Here is a 19,856-nt window from a genome sequence, read left to right as displayed (position 1 = left end):
GAACTTCAGATGTACTCGAATGTCTTTGTTCATTAGCTCTTGAAAGCTAACATGTGGGTAAAGCAAGTAGACAAATAGCATGTCAGCATTTCGTGCAACAGGCTTTTAGTACAGCGGCAAATATGTCCAACCGCAATTCACTCAAGTGTTGGAGTAGTGTGTGCAGTTTTTGGTAAGATATATTGTCAGTACAATAGCGGGAGTGCTTTGTATCCCAGCCCTGGGTCACTGTCCGTATGGAGTTTGCAAATTCTCCCCATGTCTGCGTGGGTTTCACCCCCACAACCCAAAGATGTGTGGGTTAGGTGGATTGGCTGCACTAAATTGCCCCTTAATTGGTAAAAAAAATGGATACTCTAAATTTATTTTAAAAAATAGCAGCAGTGCAGTGAAGATTCACAAAACTAATTCCTGGGATGGCAGGATTGTCTGATAAGGGAGGATTAGGTAGACTCGGCCATTATTTTCTGGAGTCCAGAAGACTGAGAAGTGGGGCGGGATTCTCCCGCCGCTCACCGGCGAAGCGGGCCGTACCGGCGCCGAGGAGTGGCGTGAACCACTCCGGCGTCGGGCCGCCCCGAGGGTGCGGAATCCTCCGCACCTTCGGGGGTGAGGCCGGCGCCGGAGTATTTGGCGCCACGCCAACCGGCGCCGAAGGGCCTCCCTGGCCGGCGCGAGTTGGTGCATGCGTGGGAGCGCCAGCGTGTTCTGGCGCATGCGCCGAACCGCTGGCGTGATTCCAGCGCATGCGCAGGGGGTTTCTTCTCCGTGCCAGCCATCGCGGAGGTTCACAGTGGCCGGCGCAGATGGAAAGAGTGCCCCACGGCACAGATCCGCTCGCGGATCAGTGGGCCCCGATCACGGGCCAGGCCCTCCTGCACCCCCCCGAGGACTCTGCAGGCTGCCCGCAGAGCCAGGTCCCGCCGGTAACGACACGTTGTGATTTACGCCGGCGGAACTGGTCCAAAAACGAGCGACTGCTCGCCACATCGCGGGGTGGGGCGTCGCCGGGGTGGGGGCACTGCCAGTGGCCGCTGACTGGCGCGGCGCGATTCCCGCCCCTGTCAAGACCCCGGAGCCGGAGAATTCGGCAGCCGACATCGGGGCGGCAGGGAGGGATTCACGTCAACCCCCCCCCGGCGATTCTCCAACCACGCGGGGGGGGTCGGAGAATCCCACCCGTGATCTCACTGAAAAATGCACAATTCTTACAGGGTTTGGCAGGTAGATGCAGGGATAATATTTTCCCTGGCTGGTGGGTCTAGACCAGGCGACAGATTCTGAATAAGGCCATTTAGACCTGGGATGAGGTGGAACCTCTTCACCTGGGGGATGGTGAATCTTTAAAATTCTCTGTCCCCAGAAGGCTGTGGAGGTTCAGTCAGTGAGTATGTTCAAGACTGAGATTGGTAGATCTCTACATATTTAAAAATATTACAGTATACGGGAACAGTGCAGAGAAATGGGGCTGGATTCTCTGCTTTTGGGACTCTGTCCCCATGCCGTTGTATAAACTGTCGTGAAAGAGCCATATATTCCTAGCCCTGCAGGGGACTAGCAGTGAACCAGCGTCAAACTAGCAGCTTTTGCTGCAGACCCCGCAGTTCCGGGTCAGAGGCCGCGCATATGCACGGCGGTAGGCTCCAGCGGCTGCGCCGTGCTCCATGGCGGACTCAGACCGCGGAGCTGGACCTTAAACATAGTGCCCCCGATCGGTCGCGCGCCCGACCCGGACCGCCCGCCCAAGATTTGCCTGACCACGTACAACGCCCACCTTGCCCTCCGATCGGCCGCCCCCGACTAGGGCGGCCGCGGACTGAGTCTGCAGCCGCCATACTAGTATCCCGACCGGCAGGACCATGTTAGATCCACGCCATCAGGACTTCGGCCAGTTGGGGACGGAGAATGGTGGGGCCGCCCTCCAGCAATGGCCGCACGTAGGTGATATGCAGCGCGGCGTATTTTTCGAGGCCTGGAGAATCGGGGAACCGGCGCCGGTCCCGATTCCATGCGGGGAAATGGATTCTCCGCCCCACCGCCGGCTGCAATTTCGGTGTCGGGTTGCGAAGTGGATCAGCCATGATCTGGTTGAATAGTGAAACAGGCTTGAAGGACTGAATGACTTCCTTCTACTCCTATTTCTTATGAGGACCAATGATTTGGCGATCCTGCTGCAGACGATGGTGTGAAGGAGGGTGCACCTATCTGGGGCTGATGTCTCTCCTGTAAAATTTCAGCTGCGAGCTGCATTGATATAATGTTGCAAACGAACTATGGAATCTGGACTTTTCCCATCAGACCCTGCGCTCTGTCTTCTGCTTTTCTCGTGGCTTTACCCCACTGCCTTTCAGCAAAGAATAAAATTAAATGAAGCAAGCACGTTGGAAAATTGCGTGGGGCATTGTTTCTCAAGGAAGCTGGACACTCTCCCCAATCTCCGACATCAATAGCTGCTCGGGAATTGGATATACGATGACAGTGACAAACTCTGAGGACGAGCAAACTATCGACTTTCCAAGCAGCTCCTGTGGTGATGTGCATCAATGTAAATACATGTAGGCTAGCTACACACTAGAGGGAGCACAAGAGACATCACACACACACACTCAAGTTATTTCCACGTCTGAACCTTCATTTGTCAAGTGCACCACAAGGAACACCTAGAACATAACAAATCATGGTCCCAGAGTGAACTGTTTCAATCCAGATAGCCATATCTCAGCGTACAGTGACAACCAGCAACGATACCCAGGCAAGATGTTCGAGATCCGGGTTCCGCAGCAGCTCCAGTGCCACGGCGATCTCCGCGAAAACTGGCAGGTATTCCGGCAAATGTTTGAAATCTTCCTGGTAGCAGCCGACCTAGAAGACGTGGCCGATGCTGAAAAGACAGATCTTCTGCTCACCATCGCCGGTGCGAGAGCAGAAGAAATCTTTTAAAAATTCAAGTTCTCCAAAGGGCAAAACAGGATCGACTTCCAGGCAGTCCTGGACAAATTCGGCAAATACTGCTGCCACACTCCAACCAGCAAGAAAAGGTAAGAGAAGCGCCACGAGGCCGGGATCCCGGAGCAGAGAACAATTTTGATCGGCGGCCATCTTTCTAAAGGGACTGCACTTGCGCAGTTGCGCAAGAAGCGCACAGAACGGGAAGGTCCGTTTGCGCATGCGCAGCATCTCACGCATGCACAATTACGAAAACAGCCACCGGGACAGGAACAGTGGTTTGCGCAACGCTTCCTACGTATGATGTCACATGCATCATGACGTCAGAGGCCCCGGACAACGCCAGTTTAAAGGGGAAACGTCCCAAATCAAAGAAAAAATCTTTTAAAGCCGTATAACAACCTTCCTTCACCTGGAATGACAGCACAATGCCTCAAATTGAACCAGGAAATGAAATTAACCTCCGAAGAACCCTGCAACAAGCAGTTACCTATGCCCAAAACCGATGATTCTGACCTTGAATACTTCAAAACCGACCTTTCCATTTTCTCTGGACCTCGCGAGCCCAATGCCAGCTCCGACGCAAACAGTGATGATATGGTCCGAGAAGACAATGACTCAGACAAACCTTTCACCTTGTACCCCAGTACCAAATCCGAACCGCAACTAGACGTATTGTACATTGGCGTCCCCCGTACTGAATCCGACGCAGACGCGGATTCGTTCTTCGGATTTGAGGATCTCCAGCCCAGCAGATACGACATCCCGACTCGGGAGTGCAGGATTATGCTGCGGCCTGAAACCAAGAGGCAGAGAGCGGTACAAGCCCACAGAGAGCGGCCTGCTGCCACACAGAGCATGGTCCACGCACCGCCCATGGTTCCCGGCTCTACGAAAGAAGACACGCAAGACTCCACACCGCAGTCCTTGCATGAACAAGAAGTGATTCTAGTGTCACAAGCCTCTGCAGCGAGCTCGTGGACAGCCTCCATGATAGAAACAACGCAAGACTCCGATGCACAGTCCTTGCAGGAACAAGATCATGAGGGTCTAGCAACCTCCTCTGACCAACTAGCGGCAGACGATGCAAGTCTGCTATGCTCAAGTAAACAGCAAGAAGACTATGACAGTCTATCACGCTCAGGTGCACAGCAGGACGACCATGACGGTCTATCACGCGACAGCGAAGAACAAAGCGACGATGACAGTCCAAGCCCAAATGAAGGACAACAGCAAGACAATGACAGTCCACCCACATTGTTTGCACCATCAGATGAAGACTCTGACAATTTACCCAGCCCAAGTGAACAACAAGCACCTACTGAGGCTCTACCCACGGTATGTGAGATGAGTGACAACAGCATCCCGCTTCCCATGCAAGATGTGCAAAGTGACAGACCTCAGCTAGTGTGTACAGAGGCACTCAACAATCACTGTGAGACCACTGGTGACTCCAGTGACACCCTCATTCGCTCGAACCTCTCCACAAGTCAATGCATTCCTGCATGTTCCGACTCCAGACGTGCAGCTTCAAGAAATCTCAGCTGACCCCAGTGAACCTGCTAAGACTCCGGACGGGGAGCATCAACAAACCAACACTGACTCAGTTAAAACAGACCAAACTCCAGATGGGGAGCAACCAAAAGCCGACTCTGATTCACGTAAGCCGGACTTTACTCCAGACAGGGAGTGCCGCAACCTCAGTGATGGCACGCTCAGGGTGACAGCAGATGCCACAACGACAGGAGATGGATCACTTAACAATTACACTGGGTCAGTAATAACAAGCAGCGGCTACAGTCCAAGAGGAATACACCAATATTCACCACAGCTATATCCACACATTTATTCCACACCAGCAGTGCAGCCAATGACAGCTTATGCTGGACAAATCCAGTATTCAGGCATGCAGCAGCCAGCAGTCTATGCAGCATATTCTCAAACAGGCCAGCACTACGGATTGCCCACTAATGGAATCAAGACCGAAGGAGGACTACCGTAAGCACAATCTGCACTACAGACTGGATGCCTTAGTTACAGCCCGGGATCTTCTGCACCCCAGCCTGGCCAGATGGCATATTCCTATCAGATGCAAGGTTCTAGTTTCACACCATCACCAGGTATTTATGCGAGCAGCAATTCAGTTTCCAATTCGACAAGCTTCAACGGTTCTCAGCAGGATCACCCTTCCTGCACAGCACGTGGCCAGAACCAGTATGTACAGTCTTATCCAACTTCAACATATGCCACACCCATGACCTCGAGTGATACTGTTGATGGTACCTCTTCAACGTCAACACCTTATCAGCTACCAGATGCCATCCGACGGCACCATCACAAACATCGAAAGAGAAAGGGACTCCAAATCAGACAGCAAAGTGATTTGACCATTTCTTGGTTCCTGTGGCACAGGGACGTTGATGGCGTTCATAACCAAGAGAGACATTTGACCATGATGATTGATGGTTTTTTGACTCACACAAATTATTTTGACTTATTGTTTAATCACTGTTCCCATGACTTACATATACCTTACCTTATCTACCTGTTCTTTGTTCAATTTTCTCAAAGTGTGCAGAAAATATGTAACATATAAAAAAGGGGGGGGATGTGGTGATGTGCTTCAAACTAAATACATGTAAGCTAGCTAGACACTAGAGGGAACACAAGAGACATCACACACACACACTCAACCAATAGATCAGTTAGATAGGACATGACCAATGGACATTCACAATACACACAGAGGTGACACAACCACAGGGGGTCATTACACCAGGCCATATATAAGGACACTGCACACATGATCTTCCTCTTTCCAGTGGAGACAGTCAGTGAGTACAGACACAGGGTTGATTCAATGTTACACCCACCACGTGGATTGCAGCAACTGGTTAGTCAGTCTGGGCAGCTATAGTAGGATTAGCAGCAGTGTCGAACTCGAGTAATAGAAGTGTAAATAGTTTAATAAACGTGTTGAAGTTATCTCCACGTCTGAACCTTCTTTTGTCAAGTGCACCACAAGGAAGCCGCTTATGTTACACCTAGAACATAACAAATCAGCTCCATCCTTTACCAGGAGGGATTCGGAGTTTCCACATCAATTAGGCTCATAACTACATACATATCAGGTGTTTAAAAGAGCTTGCTCCTATAGCCATGACCACACTTCATTCCTTCCTCCTCACAGCTGCTGCTGAATGCAGCCAGGCCCCGGATTTCCTGCCCCACCTGCCCATCCCTTTCACCCCTGCATTCCCACTCCCCAGCATTGCTTGCATCACACTCACATCCTAAGGTGTTAATTCCCTGAACTGCCATTTGTGTCCAATCATTTCCTCATGCCAACCCCAGTGCCATCATTTCCTTCAGGCTCCAGTTTGATTCTCAGTTGTGATCCTGGGACTGAGAAGCTCAATCCAGTTATTTTGGGGGCAGGCTAGCTTCCAATCTTCAGAAATCTCTGGTGTTAAAATGGAGTGCATCAGCAAAGAGACAGATGAATGTCATACAGATGGATGGAGAGAGACACACAGAGAGGTGAAAAGTAGAAAGGGAATTACAGAAAGAGGGACAAAAAGAATGAGCGAAGTGTTGGATACAAGTAGGGAGATGCCACTGAGAGATAAAAAAAGGCATGATCGGAAGTGAGTTAAGGGGTGGTGGTGGTGGGCATTTAAATGGTTTGGAGATTTCCCACTGCCTTCTCACCTCTGCCCTGATTTAAGTTGATGGGTGAGAGATGGCAGGGTGGGGAGAGGTGGGGTCTCTGGGGCGGTGGGGGGGGGGGGGGCGCTGGGGGGGGGGGCGCTGGGGGGGGAGACACGTGCACAAACTTCTTGTCCCACCATCAATTGAGGTTCTGGAGTAGGGAAGTTATGCTGACTTAATGGCCTCATCCAACTACCACAGGTATTCACTTAGCAGCAGGCAGGGCACTTGGCAGGTAGGAATCCTGGAAAGCAAACCATAGAACCACAGAACCCTGTTGGTGTTGGTTGCAGGTTTCCGGAGTTTGGGGATGGGGGTGAGGCATCGAGGGGGGAGGCATAGAATGTTCTGCTGGAACTGATTCCCTTTCTGCTCACCAGCCTCCTTAATAACCCTTGACCATGAGAGCTCCCCACTCCTCAAATTCCACCATCACTCATAAGGTGGCTGGGTCCCTTGGTGATCCTGGCTTTGCATTGGCCACTGTGGTCACTGCTCCCACTGCCGCTTCTGAGCTAGCACAGCTGCCACCCTCCAACTGAGAGCAGCGCATACTTGGCAGTGGTCTTGGGACCACCGCTGGCCATTTAAATGCCTGATTGGCACTTAAGTTGGTGGGCTCTCCTGAAATGAAATGACATGGAGCTGTCCAGTTGGCAGACAAGACCCCCATCACCTCCTTTAAAAATTGCCCCTTGTGTGACACACAAATAGAAAAACATAGATGATAAATAGACTTAGAGAGTAGGAAAGAAACAGAACAGTTACAGGAGGGAAATACCATTGGCGCCAGGGCAGTTGATGAATCTGGAGGCGATCAGAGTGTCCCGTGTGACTTCCGTGCCTGCCTGGGCTCTATGTCCTGCTCATCCTCACCCTCTTCTTCCTCATCAGACGAGGCCTGGCCTTCATCCTCCTTCTCCAGCACATCGCCCCTTTGCTGCGCGATGTTGTGGAGGACACAGCAGGCCACCACGATCGGGGCGACCTTCTCAGTGCCAAATTGGAGGGCCTCTCCAGAGCGGTCCAGGCACCTGAACAGCATCTTCAGGATGCTGAAGGACCACTCAATCACGCCCCTGGTTGATGCACGGACGGCATTGTATTGGAATGGATTTGCTTATTGTCGCGTGTATCGAGGTAGTGATAAGTATTGTTCTGCGTACAGTTCAGACAGATCATTCCATGGATGAGAAAAATACAAAGAGCAAACATAAATACCCAATGTAAATACATAGACACAGGCATCAGTAGCAGGTCTCCGCGTCAGTCTGTGGCCTCTGGATGCACGTCATCAGCCACGACCGCAGTGGATAACCCCTGTCACTCCGAAGCCAACCACGCAGCCAGGGGCGGGGGGGGGGGGGGGGGGGGGTGCGCCTCGAACATGTCAGGAATCCTCAGGAGTGCCAGGATAAAGGTGTCGTGAACACTGCCTGGGTATCGGGCGCAGGTATGCTTGACATGCAGCTGATGGTCACATATCAGCGGCATGTTCATCCAGTGAAACTCCTTTTGGTTGGTGTAGAGCAGTCTGTCATCTGCAGGTGCTTGTAGGGGACATGAATCCCATCTATCACTTTCTGGACCCGGTACTTCCCATCAAACCCCGCTGCCCAGACATCTTGGTAGGATCGGTCCACATTGAAGTGGATGTATTGTGCCGACTGGGCATTTAGGGCCACCTCTACATGGCACGGATGCAACTCTACATCAAGCTCTGTGAGATCCCGGATAGGTCTCCACTTGGCTCCTAGAAGCATAGAGGTTGCATAGAGGTTCACGGCGACCGTCACCTTGAGGGCCACTGGGAGCAGGTGTCCTACCCAACATTTCCCCACGGTGCCAAGTGCGCCATGATCTGCCAAACATGTTGCACTGTCCCCCTGCTTAGCTGGAGCCTACGACGCCATGCAGGGCTGGCAGGTCTTCGAATGATACACGAGGCTGATGCACGATCAATAACTACTAAAACAAGGTTGTAGCGCAACTGAAGGCTTTAATAGACTAGAACTGAAGGACTTCCGGGTGCGGCGATGACCAGCTGAGTCGCACGTTTCGGCAGCTCCCGGTGAAACGGACTTTTGGGCTCTTGATAGGAGCCCCAACGGCAATTTTGATGGCTAAAACCACTATGCGGTAAACCAGAAGGGAATCCCCCCTGGATACGGATGGAAAAAGGAGGAGAAAGTGGCCGGATTGCAGTGGATCCTTTAGAACAGCGGCAAGGAAGGCAAGCAAAAACCAAGATGGCGTCGGAAGGTGGCAGTTTAACATGGGGCCCTGAACAACAAGAGTTCTTGAAATGCTGTGTGGAAGAGCTTAAAAAGGAAATGAAGAAAGAGCTGTTGGCCCCGATACTACAGGCGATCGAAGGGCTAAAGGAGGAACAAAAGACCCAGGAGCGGGAGCTTCGGGTCGTGAAGGCAAAGGCAGCCGAGAATGAGGACGACATACAGGGCCTGGTGGTGAAGACGGCGATGCATGAGGCACATCAGAAACGATGTGTGGAAAGGTTGGAGGCACTGGAGAACAACGCAAGGAGGAACAACCTGAGGATTCTTGGTCTTCCTGAAGGTGCGGAGGGAGCGGACGTCGGGGCATATGTGAGCACGATGCTGCACTCGTTAATGGGAGCGGAGGCCCCGGCGGGTCCGTTGGAGGTGGAGGGAGCATACCGAGTGATGGCGCGAGGACCGAGAGCAGGAGAAATTCCCAGAGCCATAGTGGTGAGATTCCTCCGTTTTAAGGATAGAGAAATGGCCCTCAGATGGGCAAAGAAAACCCGGAGCAGTAAGTGGGAGAACGCGGTGATCCGCATTTATCAAGACTGGAGTGCGGAGGTGGCGAGAAGGAGGACGAGCTTTAATCGGGCCAAGGCGGTGCTTCATAAAAAGAGGATAAAATTTGGAATGCTGCAACCGGCAAGACTGTGGGTCACATATCGAGGGAGGCACCACTACTTTGAGACGGCGGATGAAGCGTGGACTTTTATTGTGGAAGAAAAACTGGAATGAGCGGGTTATTAAAAAGAACGTTTGAACAAAGTGGTGGGACGAATGTGGGGGGCAAAGAGGGGGGTTAAAAAGGGGGGAAAGAGGAGTTTTATGCACTAATCCTGCGATGTGGTAACTTTTCTCTCTTCCACAGGTGGTGATGGGGGGAGGAGGGGAGGTGGAGGAGATGGGGCGTTGGCCATTGGGGGCGGGGCCAAGGGAGAAGCGCAGGCTTGGTTCCCGCGCTATGATAATCATGGCGGGAATAGAGAAGCAGGAAGGAGGGGGCGTCGCATGGTGCGAGCCGAGGTCACGGGGGGAAGCCGAGGTCGGCCAGAGTTTGCTGACTTCTGGGAGCAACATGGGGGGAGTAATTACGCTCGCGGGGGATCTAGCGGGGGGGGGGGGAATTACTGGGTTGCTGCTGTTGGGGAGAGGGGGGAGCTGGTATGGGAGGGGATGGGCGGGGGGGGCACCGCCTGGGGGAGATACAGCTGCGTGGGAACCGGGTGAGGAGCTGGAAAAAGGGGATGGCTAATCGACAAGGGGGGAGGGTAGGAAGCCCCCCAACCCGGCTGATCACGTGGAACGTGAGAGGGCTGAACGGGCCGATAAAGAGGGCACGGGTACTCGCACACCTTAAGAAACTTAAGGCAGATGTGGTTATGTTACAGGAAACGCACCTGAAACTGATAGACCAGGTTAGGCTACGCAAAGGATGGGTGGGGCAGGTGTTCCATTCGGGGCTAGATGCGAAAAACAGGGGGGTGGCTATATTAGTGGGAAAGCGGGTAATGTTCGAGGCAAAGACTATAGTGGCGGATAACGGGGCAGATACGTGATGGTGAGTGGCAAACTACAGGGGGAGACGGTGGTTTTGGTAAACGTATATGCCCGAACTGGGATGATGCCAATTTTATGAGGCGGATGCTAGGACGCATTCCGGACCTAGAGATGGGAAAGCTGATATTGGGGGGAGATTTTAATACGGTGTTGGAACCAGGGCTGGATAGGTCGAAGTCCAGGACTGGAAGGAGGCCGGCAGCAGCCAAGGTACTTAAAGATTTTATGGAGCAGATGGGAGGTGTAGACCCGTGGAGATTTAGCAGACCTAGGAGTAAGGAGTTCTCGTTTTTCTCCTATGTCCATAAAGTCTACTCGCGAATAGACTTTTTTGTGCTGGGAAGGGCGTTGATCCCGAAGGTGAGGGGAACGGAGTATACGGCTATAGCCATTTCGGATCACGCTCCACACTGGGTAGACTTGGAGATAGGGGAGGAAACAGGAGGGCGCCCACCCTGGAGAATGGACATGGGACTAATGGCAGATGAGGGGGTGTGTCTAAGGGTGAGGGGGTGCATTGAAAAGTACTTGGAACTCAATGATAATGGGGAGGTCCAGGTGGGAGTGATCTGGGAGGGTCTGAAGGCGGTGGTTAGAGGGGAGCTGATATCAATAAGGGCACATAAAGGGAAGCAGGAGAGTAAGGAACGGGAGCGGTTGCTGCAAGAACTTTTGAGGGTGGACAGGCAATATGCGGAAGCACCGGAGGAGGGACTGTACAGGGAAAGGCAAAGGCTACATGTAGAATTTGACTTGCTGACTACGGGCACTGCAGAGGCACAATGGAGGAAGGCACAGGGTGTACAGTACGAATATGGGGAGAAGGCGAGCAGGTTGCTGGCACACCAATTGAGGAAAAGGGGAGCAGTGAGGGAAATAGGGGGAGTGAGGCATGAGGAAGGAGAGATGGAGCGGGGAGCGGAGAGAGTGAATGGAGTGTTCAAGACATTTTATAAAAAATTATATGAAGCTCAACCCCCGGATGGGAGGGAGAGAATGATGGGCTTTTTGGATCAGCTGGAATTTCCCAAGGTGAAAGAGCAGGAAAGGGTGGGACTGGGAGCACAGGTCGAGGTAGGAGAAGTGGTGAAAGGAATTAGGAGCATGCAGGCGGGAAAGGCCCCGGGACCGGATGGATTCCCAGTCGAATTCTATAGAAAATATGTGGACTTGCTCGCCCCGGTATTGACGAGGACCTTTAATGAGGCAAAGGAAAGGGGACAACTGCCCCCGACTATGTCTGAAGCAACGATATCGCTTCTCTTAAAGAAGGAAAAGGACCCGCTACAATGCGGGTCCTATAGACCTATTTCCCTCCTAAATGTAGATGCCAAGATCCTGGCCAAGGTAATGGCAATGAGAATAGAGGAATGTGTCCCGGGGGTGGTCCACGAGGACCAAACTGGGTTTGTGAAGGGGAGACAGCTGAACACGAATATACGGAGGCTGTTAGGGGTAATGGTGATGCCCCCACCAGAGGGGGAAACGGAGATAGTAGTGGCGATGGATGCTGAGAAAGCATTTGATAGAGTGGAGTGGGATTATTTGTGGGAGGTGTTGAGGAGATTTGGTTTTGGAGAGGGGTATATTAGATGGGTGCAGCTGTTGTATAGGGCCCCGATGGCGAGCGTGGTCACGAATGGACGGGGATCTGCATATTTTCGGCTCCATAGAGGGACAAGGCAGGGATGCCCTCTGTCCCCATTATTGTTTGCACTGGCGATTGAGCCCCTGGCGATAGCGTTGAGGGGTTCCAAGAAGTGGAGGGGAGTACGTAGAGGAGGAGAAGAACACCGGGTATCTTTGTATGCGGACGATTTGTTACTATATGTGGCAGACCCGGCGGAGGGGATGCCAGAAATAATGCGGATACTTGGGGAGTTTGGGGATTTTTCAGGGTATAAATTGAACATGGGGAAAAGTGAGTTGTTTGTGGTGCATCCAGGGGAGCAGAGTAGAGAAATAGAGGACCTACCGTTGAGGAAGGTAACAAGGGACTTTCGTTACCTGGGGATCCAGATAGCTAAGAATTGGGGCACATTGCATAGGTTAAATTTAACGCGGTTGGTGGAACAAATGGAGGAGGATTTCAAGAGATGGGATATGGTATCCCTGTCACTGGCAGGGAGGGTGCAGGCGGTTAAGATGGTGGTCCTCCCGAGATTCCTCTTTGTGTTTCAGTGCCTCCCGGTGGTGATCACGAAGGCTTTTTTTAAAAGGATTGAAAAGAGCATCATGGGTTTTGTGTGGGCCGGGAAGACCCCGAGAGTGAGGAAGGGATTCTTACAGCGTAGCAGGGATGGGGGGGGGCTGGCACTACCGAGCCTAAGTGAGTATTATTGGGCCGCTAATATTTCAATGGTGAGTAAGTGGATGGGAGAGGAGGAGGGAGCGGCGTGGAAGAGATTAGAGAGGGCGTCCTGTAGGGGACCTAGTTTATTTAATCTCTCCTAGTAGTTTAACCACTGGCTTCCAGATTTCGCTTGCAGCAGAACCTTCCAGGTGCAGATCAGCCTTTGCTAGCATCTACAAACCCATCGATCGGAATCTTACTAAACACTCCGGGTGATCAACATGGACATCTTTACCCCCAAGGAGGAGCAACACTTCATATTAGTCTGGATTGAATTCCATTTGTCACTTTCCTGCTCAACTGAACTTGTCCATTGATATCTTTCTGCAATTTACAGCTTTTTTCTTCATTATCAATCAAAGACAATTTTTGGGTTATCATATTTAAGTTTTAAGTGAACACTTCTAGAATATGGCTGTCTTTTTGGACTGAAGTGCAAGTTGTTGAATGTGGTCTCATGTTGCTTGCTTTGATGAATTCTGGAGTCAGATCATTGCTCTCACTCCTAAATGATACTATGAAACCCATGTTTAAGTGTCTTCATGTTGCCATCAAAATGAAGACCTACGTATTGGTCTTAATTCTATCATATTCACACTCTCCATTCTGCCATTCTGAGTCCAGAGTCTGAAATTCTCCCCCCAGCTTCAGAGCATCCCTTAATTCTGCTTCAGCAAACATGCCGTCAGTTATTTACACCATTTTCCCTCCTAATTCGACTTAGGACTGACTGTCAACTGTGAAGCACTTGCGATATTGTGGCACCTTTGGGGAATGTATTAAAATTTGTTCTGTTGTTAATGGAAAATAATTATTCTGCTAACAGAAATTTTTGTGCTATTGGTATGGTACAGCGAGAATACCAAACCAAAGACTTGTCTAACTTAATGGAGATTTCAGCTTACTCTCATAGGATTGTCAGGCTGAAGGAGGTTACAGAGATAGAGATCAATGAGTACATGAAGGGATTCGAAAACTGTGACGTGGATTTTAAAATGGAGGTCTTGATCCACCTGAAGTCAATGTAGGGTGGAAGGACAAGGGTGTTGGGTAGATGGAAATGACTTCAAATTAGGGGAACATGGATGAGCTGAAGTTTATATAGGATGTAAGAAGTGACCAGGCAGGCGAACATGGAGGTTGTCAGGCCGGAGGTAGCAATGACATGGATAAAGGTTTCAGCAGCAAATAGCTGAGACCGGGGTGGAGGGGGGTGTTATGAGAATGGAACTAGGCAGTTTTGGTGATGGAAATCCTATGTGTTCGGAAGCTCATTTCAGGGCTCCAATGGTGTTGTTCAGCCTGGAAATATGCTGTCTTTAGCTCAGAGTTGGTGGCAGTGACCAAAGACAAAATGGCTTTTATCTTCCCAATACTTCGTTGGAGGAAATTTACAATGTGACAGATTAGAGACAGTGCAGGGGTTGGGAAAGATGGGGGTGAAGTAGAGCTGGGGATTGTTCATTCTCAGCCTTTGGCCCTCTACGAAACAAAAATTCTCCCATACCCTGTGCTAACGCTCTATTTACTCCTGTTTCTAGGCTTTAATGTTCCAGATCTCTCAATCTAAACAGAGGGGCAGTTTTATCTGTTGTGGTATATTTCTTTATAATCTTAAACACGTATATCAAGCCACTTACTCAGTTGATTTGAACACAGCCCCAATTTTTCAGGTCTTTCTTTGTATTTACTTGTGTACTGCTGAATACTGATGATCTTTATTAGTGTCACAAGTAGGCTTACATTAACATTGCAATGAAGTTACTGTGAAAATCCCCTAGTCACCACACTCCGGCGCCTATTCAGGTACACTGAGGGAGAATTCAGAATGTTCAATTCACCTAACAAGCACGTCTTTCAAGACTTGTGGGAGGAAACCAGAGCACATGGAGGAAACCCACGCAGACACGGGGAGAACGTGTAGACTCCGCACAGACAATGACCCAAGTTGGGAATCGAACCAGGGTCCCTGGGGCTGTGAAGCAACAGTGCTAACCGCTGTGCTTCTGTGCTGCCCATATGAATGATACGTTTAATTAACCAATCGCAAGGTTGCTTTGTATCAACCATGATCCAAATAAACTTTGATTTTTACCTGTGGACTGGATTTTTGTGATCAGACCTGTTTCCAGCCTATATAATTTGATCTTGCTTTGGAAAAAGCATATCTGATAATTGCAGTGCCTTTACTAGGTTCAGGATTATTGAATGCGTTAGAAATTACTAACATCATCTAGTTTTAGTTTATGTTTTGAATAGTTCCTCTCCCACTGGAGCACCTCTCTGGCTAAATAAAAGTCAAACCCATTTAACATGTTGTTCAATGATGCCTTTAAATGTATTAAAGGTGCTATATAAATCCAAGATGTTATTGTAAAAAGGAACACCTGAATCAGAGATGGAAAACTGCAATGTTAAATTTGACGGTATGTGACCTTGCCAATCAGGAGAAAGATATTACAAAATCATATTTTACTATTCAGTTTAATATGGTTTCACATTTGTTAAATATTTAATCTTCCTTCATAAATACACCATAACTTTGTCTAGACTGAATAGTTTTTGAATTTCATCAAGAGTTTGTGCATGTGTGTTAGTGTTAATGTTGCAGCGTTCATTGGGAAATATGTTGCAATATTTTGAATCAATGAAATAAACCATTTGAAGAAGTAGCCCTAATTAAGAAATTCAGAGTCAAAACCTTTACAGCTGCATATTTTTTAATTTGTTTTAAGAGGTTCAGAATGACTAACACAAGCCTGTCACATAGACTATACTAGAAATTAAACGTAAGTTACAATTGCCTTATTCCACATTTATGAGATTTTTAATAGACTACATGGTTTAAAATCTCACTGAAACAGAGACCAAGTGTATAGAATAATCTATAAATAGAGGTGTACAGTTTTCAGCAGATAATACTGATATCATTTCTGGTGCAGCCATAAGTGCAGCATTTGTTTGACATTGATAGTGATGTTTCCCTTTTCTTCCTGAAGCTCCTGGCCCAGGGTAGATGCAGCATCTGTGACGATTCAAATTCACGGTCCTTATTGCTGCCTCCATCAATCTGGCGGAGGTACTCACTGAAATCCTCCGGGATCTGATCATACTGGTTGTTGTACTCGTCGACCACTTGCCCTGCAAAAGGTGGCTCCACTTCCTGGTTCCTGTCATTGCCAAACATCCTCTGAAAATTCCTCATGCTGTCCATCTCCTTGGCGTAGATTTTATCAGCGGAGGTCTGGAAGGGATCTGAAACGGAAATAAAACTCCAATTGTGACAATGTACTAGATTAATGAAATTGATGTTATATAGTTAATTCTGTACCGATTATGGGTGGCCATCTCCTGCTCCTCTCTCTCTGGGGCTGCACTCCCTCCACTACTGATGCACAGTTGCAACAGTGTGTACCATCTACAAGATGCACTACAGGAACTCATCGAGGCTTCTTAAGCAGCATCTTCCAAACCCACGACCACTACCATCTAGAAGGACAAGGGCAGCAGATACATGGGAACACCACCACCTGGAAGTTCGCCTCCAAGTCGCTCACCACACTGACTTGGAAATATATCGCCGTTCCTTCACTGTCGCTGGGACAAATCCTGGAACTCCTCCCTAACAGCACAATGGGTGTACCTATACCGTATGTACTGCAGCGGTTCAAGATGACAGCTCACCACCTTCTCAAGGGCAGTTAGGGATGGCCAATAAATGCTGGCCAAGCCAGCAAAGCTCACATCCTGTAAAAAATTAATAACATTTAAAAACTGGTCTAGCCCTTTGACTCTCAAAAGATTCCTGTTTAAAATTGGGGTCCATTATATTTTGAGTGTTCGAACATAGTTGGTTAAATATACATTGCTATATAGTCAGAGAAATAATTGACAACCATCCCCAAGTGGATAATCAATGTTTTGTCTAGCAGTTAAACTGCTTGTTGTGACAGAAAATTGACTAAAACCCAGTCAGTGGATCAGTAATTCTTAAGAGGAGTGACTTCATGAGAGAGACTATCCATTCTAATGTGCTTAGGTAAACATTGCAGTCTGTTGGCAGATAAATATTTTCTAAATCTTACAAGGGAGCTCTCTCTTTGCTCCCCCTCATACCCTGGCTATTCCCACCCCTGCCAATGGGAATTTCATGTTTGCAGCATTGATTTGAAAGTTTCTAACCCCTGCTGGACAGATGACAATTCTGCTCTTTTGTGAGTGCATTAGGCACATTCAAACTATTTCTAATCACTATCTGTTGACGGAGAGTCAAGCACTGCTCCTGACATTCAAGTTGTTCCCTTCAGCATTGGAATCTAGACCAGAACATTGCTTCATCACTTTCACCAATTCGGTTTTTTTCCCTTTTCTCAGCCAAGTCCTTCAAATATTTCAAACCATTCATGTCTATTATTTTTAGGTCTTGACTGAGAAAAAAGATAAAGAAAAAAAACAGATAAACTGACATCATCCCGATGCTGCTTGATGGAAGCAGAATATTGATAATCATCAATGTTAAATTTACTACTTTCTACTCACTATGCAGCAAGGATTGTACTATCAGAGCTGAGGGGCTGGATTGTAATCAGTCGGATGATATTCTCTTTCCCTCCTTCTGCATGTGTACAATCTCTGTTCTACCAGTAACCTAATTGTTGAGCTGTTCTCCTGGCCTTTCCCCCTCCCCCTCCCACTGCCTCAAAAGGGAATTGTTGGCACAGTTAAACTGAGTCAACATTTTAAATTAAAATGTTTATGCTGTTGGCCTTCCTTCCTGATTCATATTTCAAATTACAGGTCTGTCTTAAACTGTGGCATTATAACATTGTGAATTGGCTTTCTCCTGTGCTGTAACCATTCTGCGAATCTACAATGATACACAGTGTCTTGAATCTGGAAACATAACTTAGGAGATGGGTGACCAATCCAACTCTTCGGTATATCAAAAGAAACAGGGATGAGGCGATTGATGTATTACGGAGATTTATAAATGAGAGTGGAGGTGGACACTTTCAGAGGGCCAACGCAAACACGATGGGCAAAATGGCTTCATTCCCTTTGTGCTATGAGACCATCCCAGGAAGGTTTGTGTTGCACACCAGATGTGGTGTAACTCCGTCAAGCAGAGTTTGACCAGGCCCCAACAGTGTATTCTATGCCTTCTCAAACTGAGATTTGGGCCTTTGCTGTATTGGGAACGAGTCAACATCGTTGTCAGAATTGTATCTGCTGGCATTAATATCTCAAAGCCAGCAGTGTGAGGTACTGCTCACAGGTTGGAACTTGTAAAATGTGATGCACAAAAAGCCAGAATTCCTAGAATCCCTATAGTGCAGAAGGAGGTCATTCGGCCCATTGAGTCTGCACCGACCTCCTAAAAGGGCACCCCAACTAGGTCCACACCCCCACCTTATACCCATAACCCAGTAATGCCACCTAACCCTTTGAGCACTGAGGGGCAATTTAGGTCCACCTAACCTGCACATCTTTGGACTGCGGGAGCAAACCGGAACGCCCGGAGGACACCCACGCAGACACTGGGAGAACATGCAAACTCCACACAGTCACCCGCGGCTAAAACTGAACCCAGGTCCCTGGTGCTAACCACTGTGCCACCGTAGTGAATGATTTCACCAGAAACGGTCCTACATGATGAACAAGGAAACCTTGCACTAAGGCAGATGCTGCGTCTCCGAATGAACAGTTACTGCTAATTAACAGGACTGGACCAACTCTCACCACACAGAACACCAGAACCAATGTTAGATAATCTGAAATAACAGTCCTGGAAATGAACCGTTTTTGGAAAGGCAGCTGTCTCCTCTTGACAGTGACTGTGTTGACAACTAGTCTCACGTTAACTTGACTCTCAGAAGTTACCTGAGCCCCTCTGTGTTTCCAATATTTTTACTCACCTTTGTCCGCACTCAAGCTCTTTACACATGTTATATGTTAATATGGTTCGAATAAAATACATTTCACCGACAAGGTCTGATCGAGGGGCAAGGAAAGTTGGCTAAAACAGTTTCTCAATTTACAATTTTCATACTCACGGCCACTTTCAAGATTGGTTGAATAAGATGATTATTCTAGTTACAATAGCCTAATTAGTATCACAGTTATTAACTCAATGAGAGTCTCAATGAATAGCTTTGAAACATGGGTCACCGCAACGGGAGGGAGATACTCACCGTTCTGGTTGTCCAGAAGCCTCTGCCAGCGAGAGCCCCCACAGGCGTCGATCATGGCTCGGATGAAATCCCGGCCGCACAGCTTGACCACCGTCTCCCCATCACTTGAAGACTGGGATAAGGCAGAACTGGGGAAGGAGACGAGGAACAGGTTGAGCACCAGAACACACACCAGGCACTTCATTTCAGCTGACGGGTGTTCAACCTGGGCTTCTCAGTAAACCTCGCAATAGGTGTTTACTCCCTGGTTGGTGAGATGTCTATATTGTTCTGACACTCTCCTGTCCCTGTCTTTTGCCTGTCCAATCCTTCTCCCTTTTATAGCTGTTTTTGCTCCTTTTCTCTGACTCACCGCTGATTTTGTTTTTAAAAAAACTCTTGTCCCTCCCCTCTGCGGTGACCTCGAGATTCTTACACCGTTTCAGATTAGACATCCACCCTCCGAATCATTATCAGATTTACAATTTGTGGAATGTATACGTGTATTAATCAGTAATACATTTATCTCCTCTCGTCTTCCATACACTTTGTCAATTTTCTGGTTTTCATTTGGCATTTTTGTTCATAGTTTTATTCCAACTTCTTTGATAGTTTTATCTCACTTGTTAAATATTTTTCACCACTTAGATTTTTCCTCAATTTCCACATTGCAGATTCCTCAGCTTTTATTTTAGCTCTTGGACTAACCTTTAATCCTGACTGATTTCCTTGTTGCTTAGATTTTTCCTCAATTTCCACATTGCGAATTCATCAGCTTTTATTTTAGCTCTTGGACTAACCTTTAATCCTGACTGTTTTCCCTCTTTATGAATCTGT

General features: G+C 48.6%; 1 protein-coding gene across 1 annotated transcript; it reads right to left on the bottom strand.

Annotated features, from left to right (window-relative positions):
• Nucleotides 1–15,551: 15,551 nt before the first annotated feature.
• Nucleotides 15,552–19,330, bottom strand: LOC140429802 (prorelaxin H2-like). The gene is made up of 2 exons (XM_072517247.1): nucleotides 19,041–19,330; nucleotides 15,552–16,104 (listed from the first exon to the last, which is right to left on the bottom strand). The coding sequence occupies exons 1-2, from the start codon at nucleotides 19,222–19,224 to the stop codon at nucleotides 15,758–15,760; spliced, it is 531 nt and encodes a 176-aa protein (XP_072373348.1). The 5' UTR covers nucleotides 19,225–19,330; the 3' UTR covers nucleotides 15,552–15,757.
• Between the last annotated feature and the right edge of the window lie 526 nt (nucleotides 19,331–19,856).

Source organism: Scyliorhinus torazame, chromosome 9 (assembly GCF_047496885.1).
Source record: "Scyliorhinus torazame isolate Kashiwa2021f chromosome 9, sScyTor2.1, whole genome shotgun sequence".
NCBI lineage: Eukaryota > Metazoa > Chordata > Chondrichthyes > Carcharhiniformes > Scyliorhinidae > Scyliorhinus > Scyliorhinus torazame.
The sequence above is the reverse complement of the archived record's forward strand: the minus strand, read 5'-3'. Positions and strand labels throughout refer to the sequence as shown.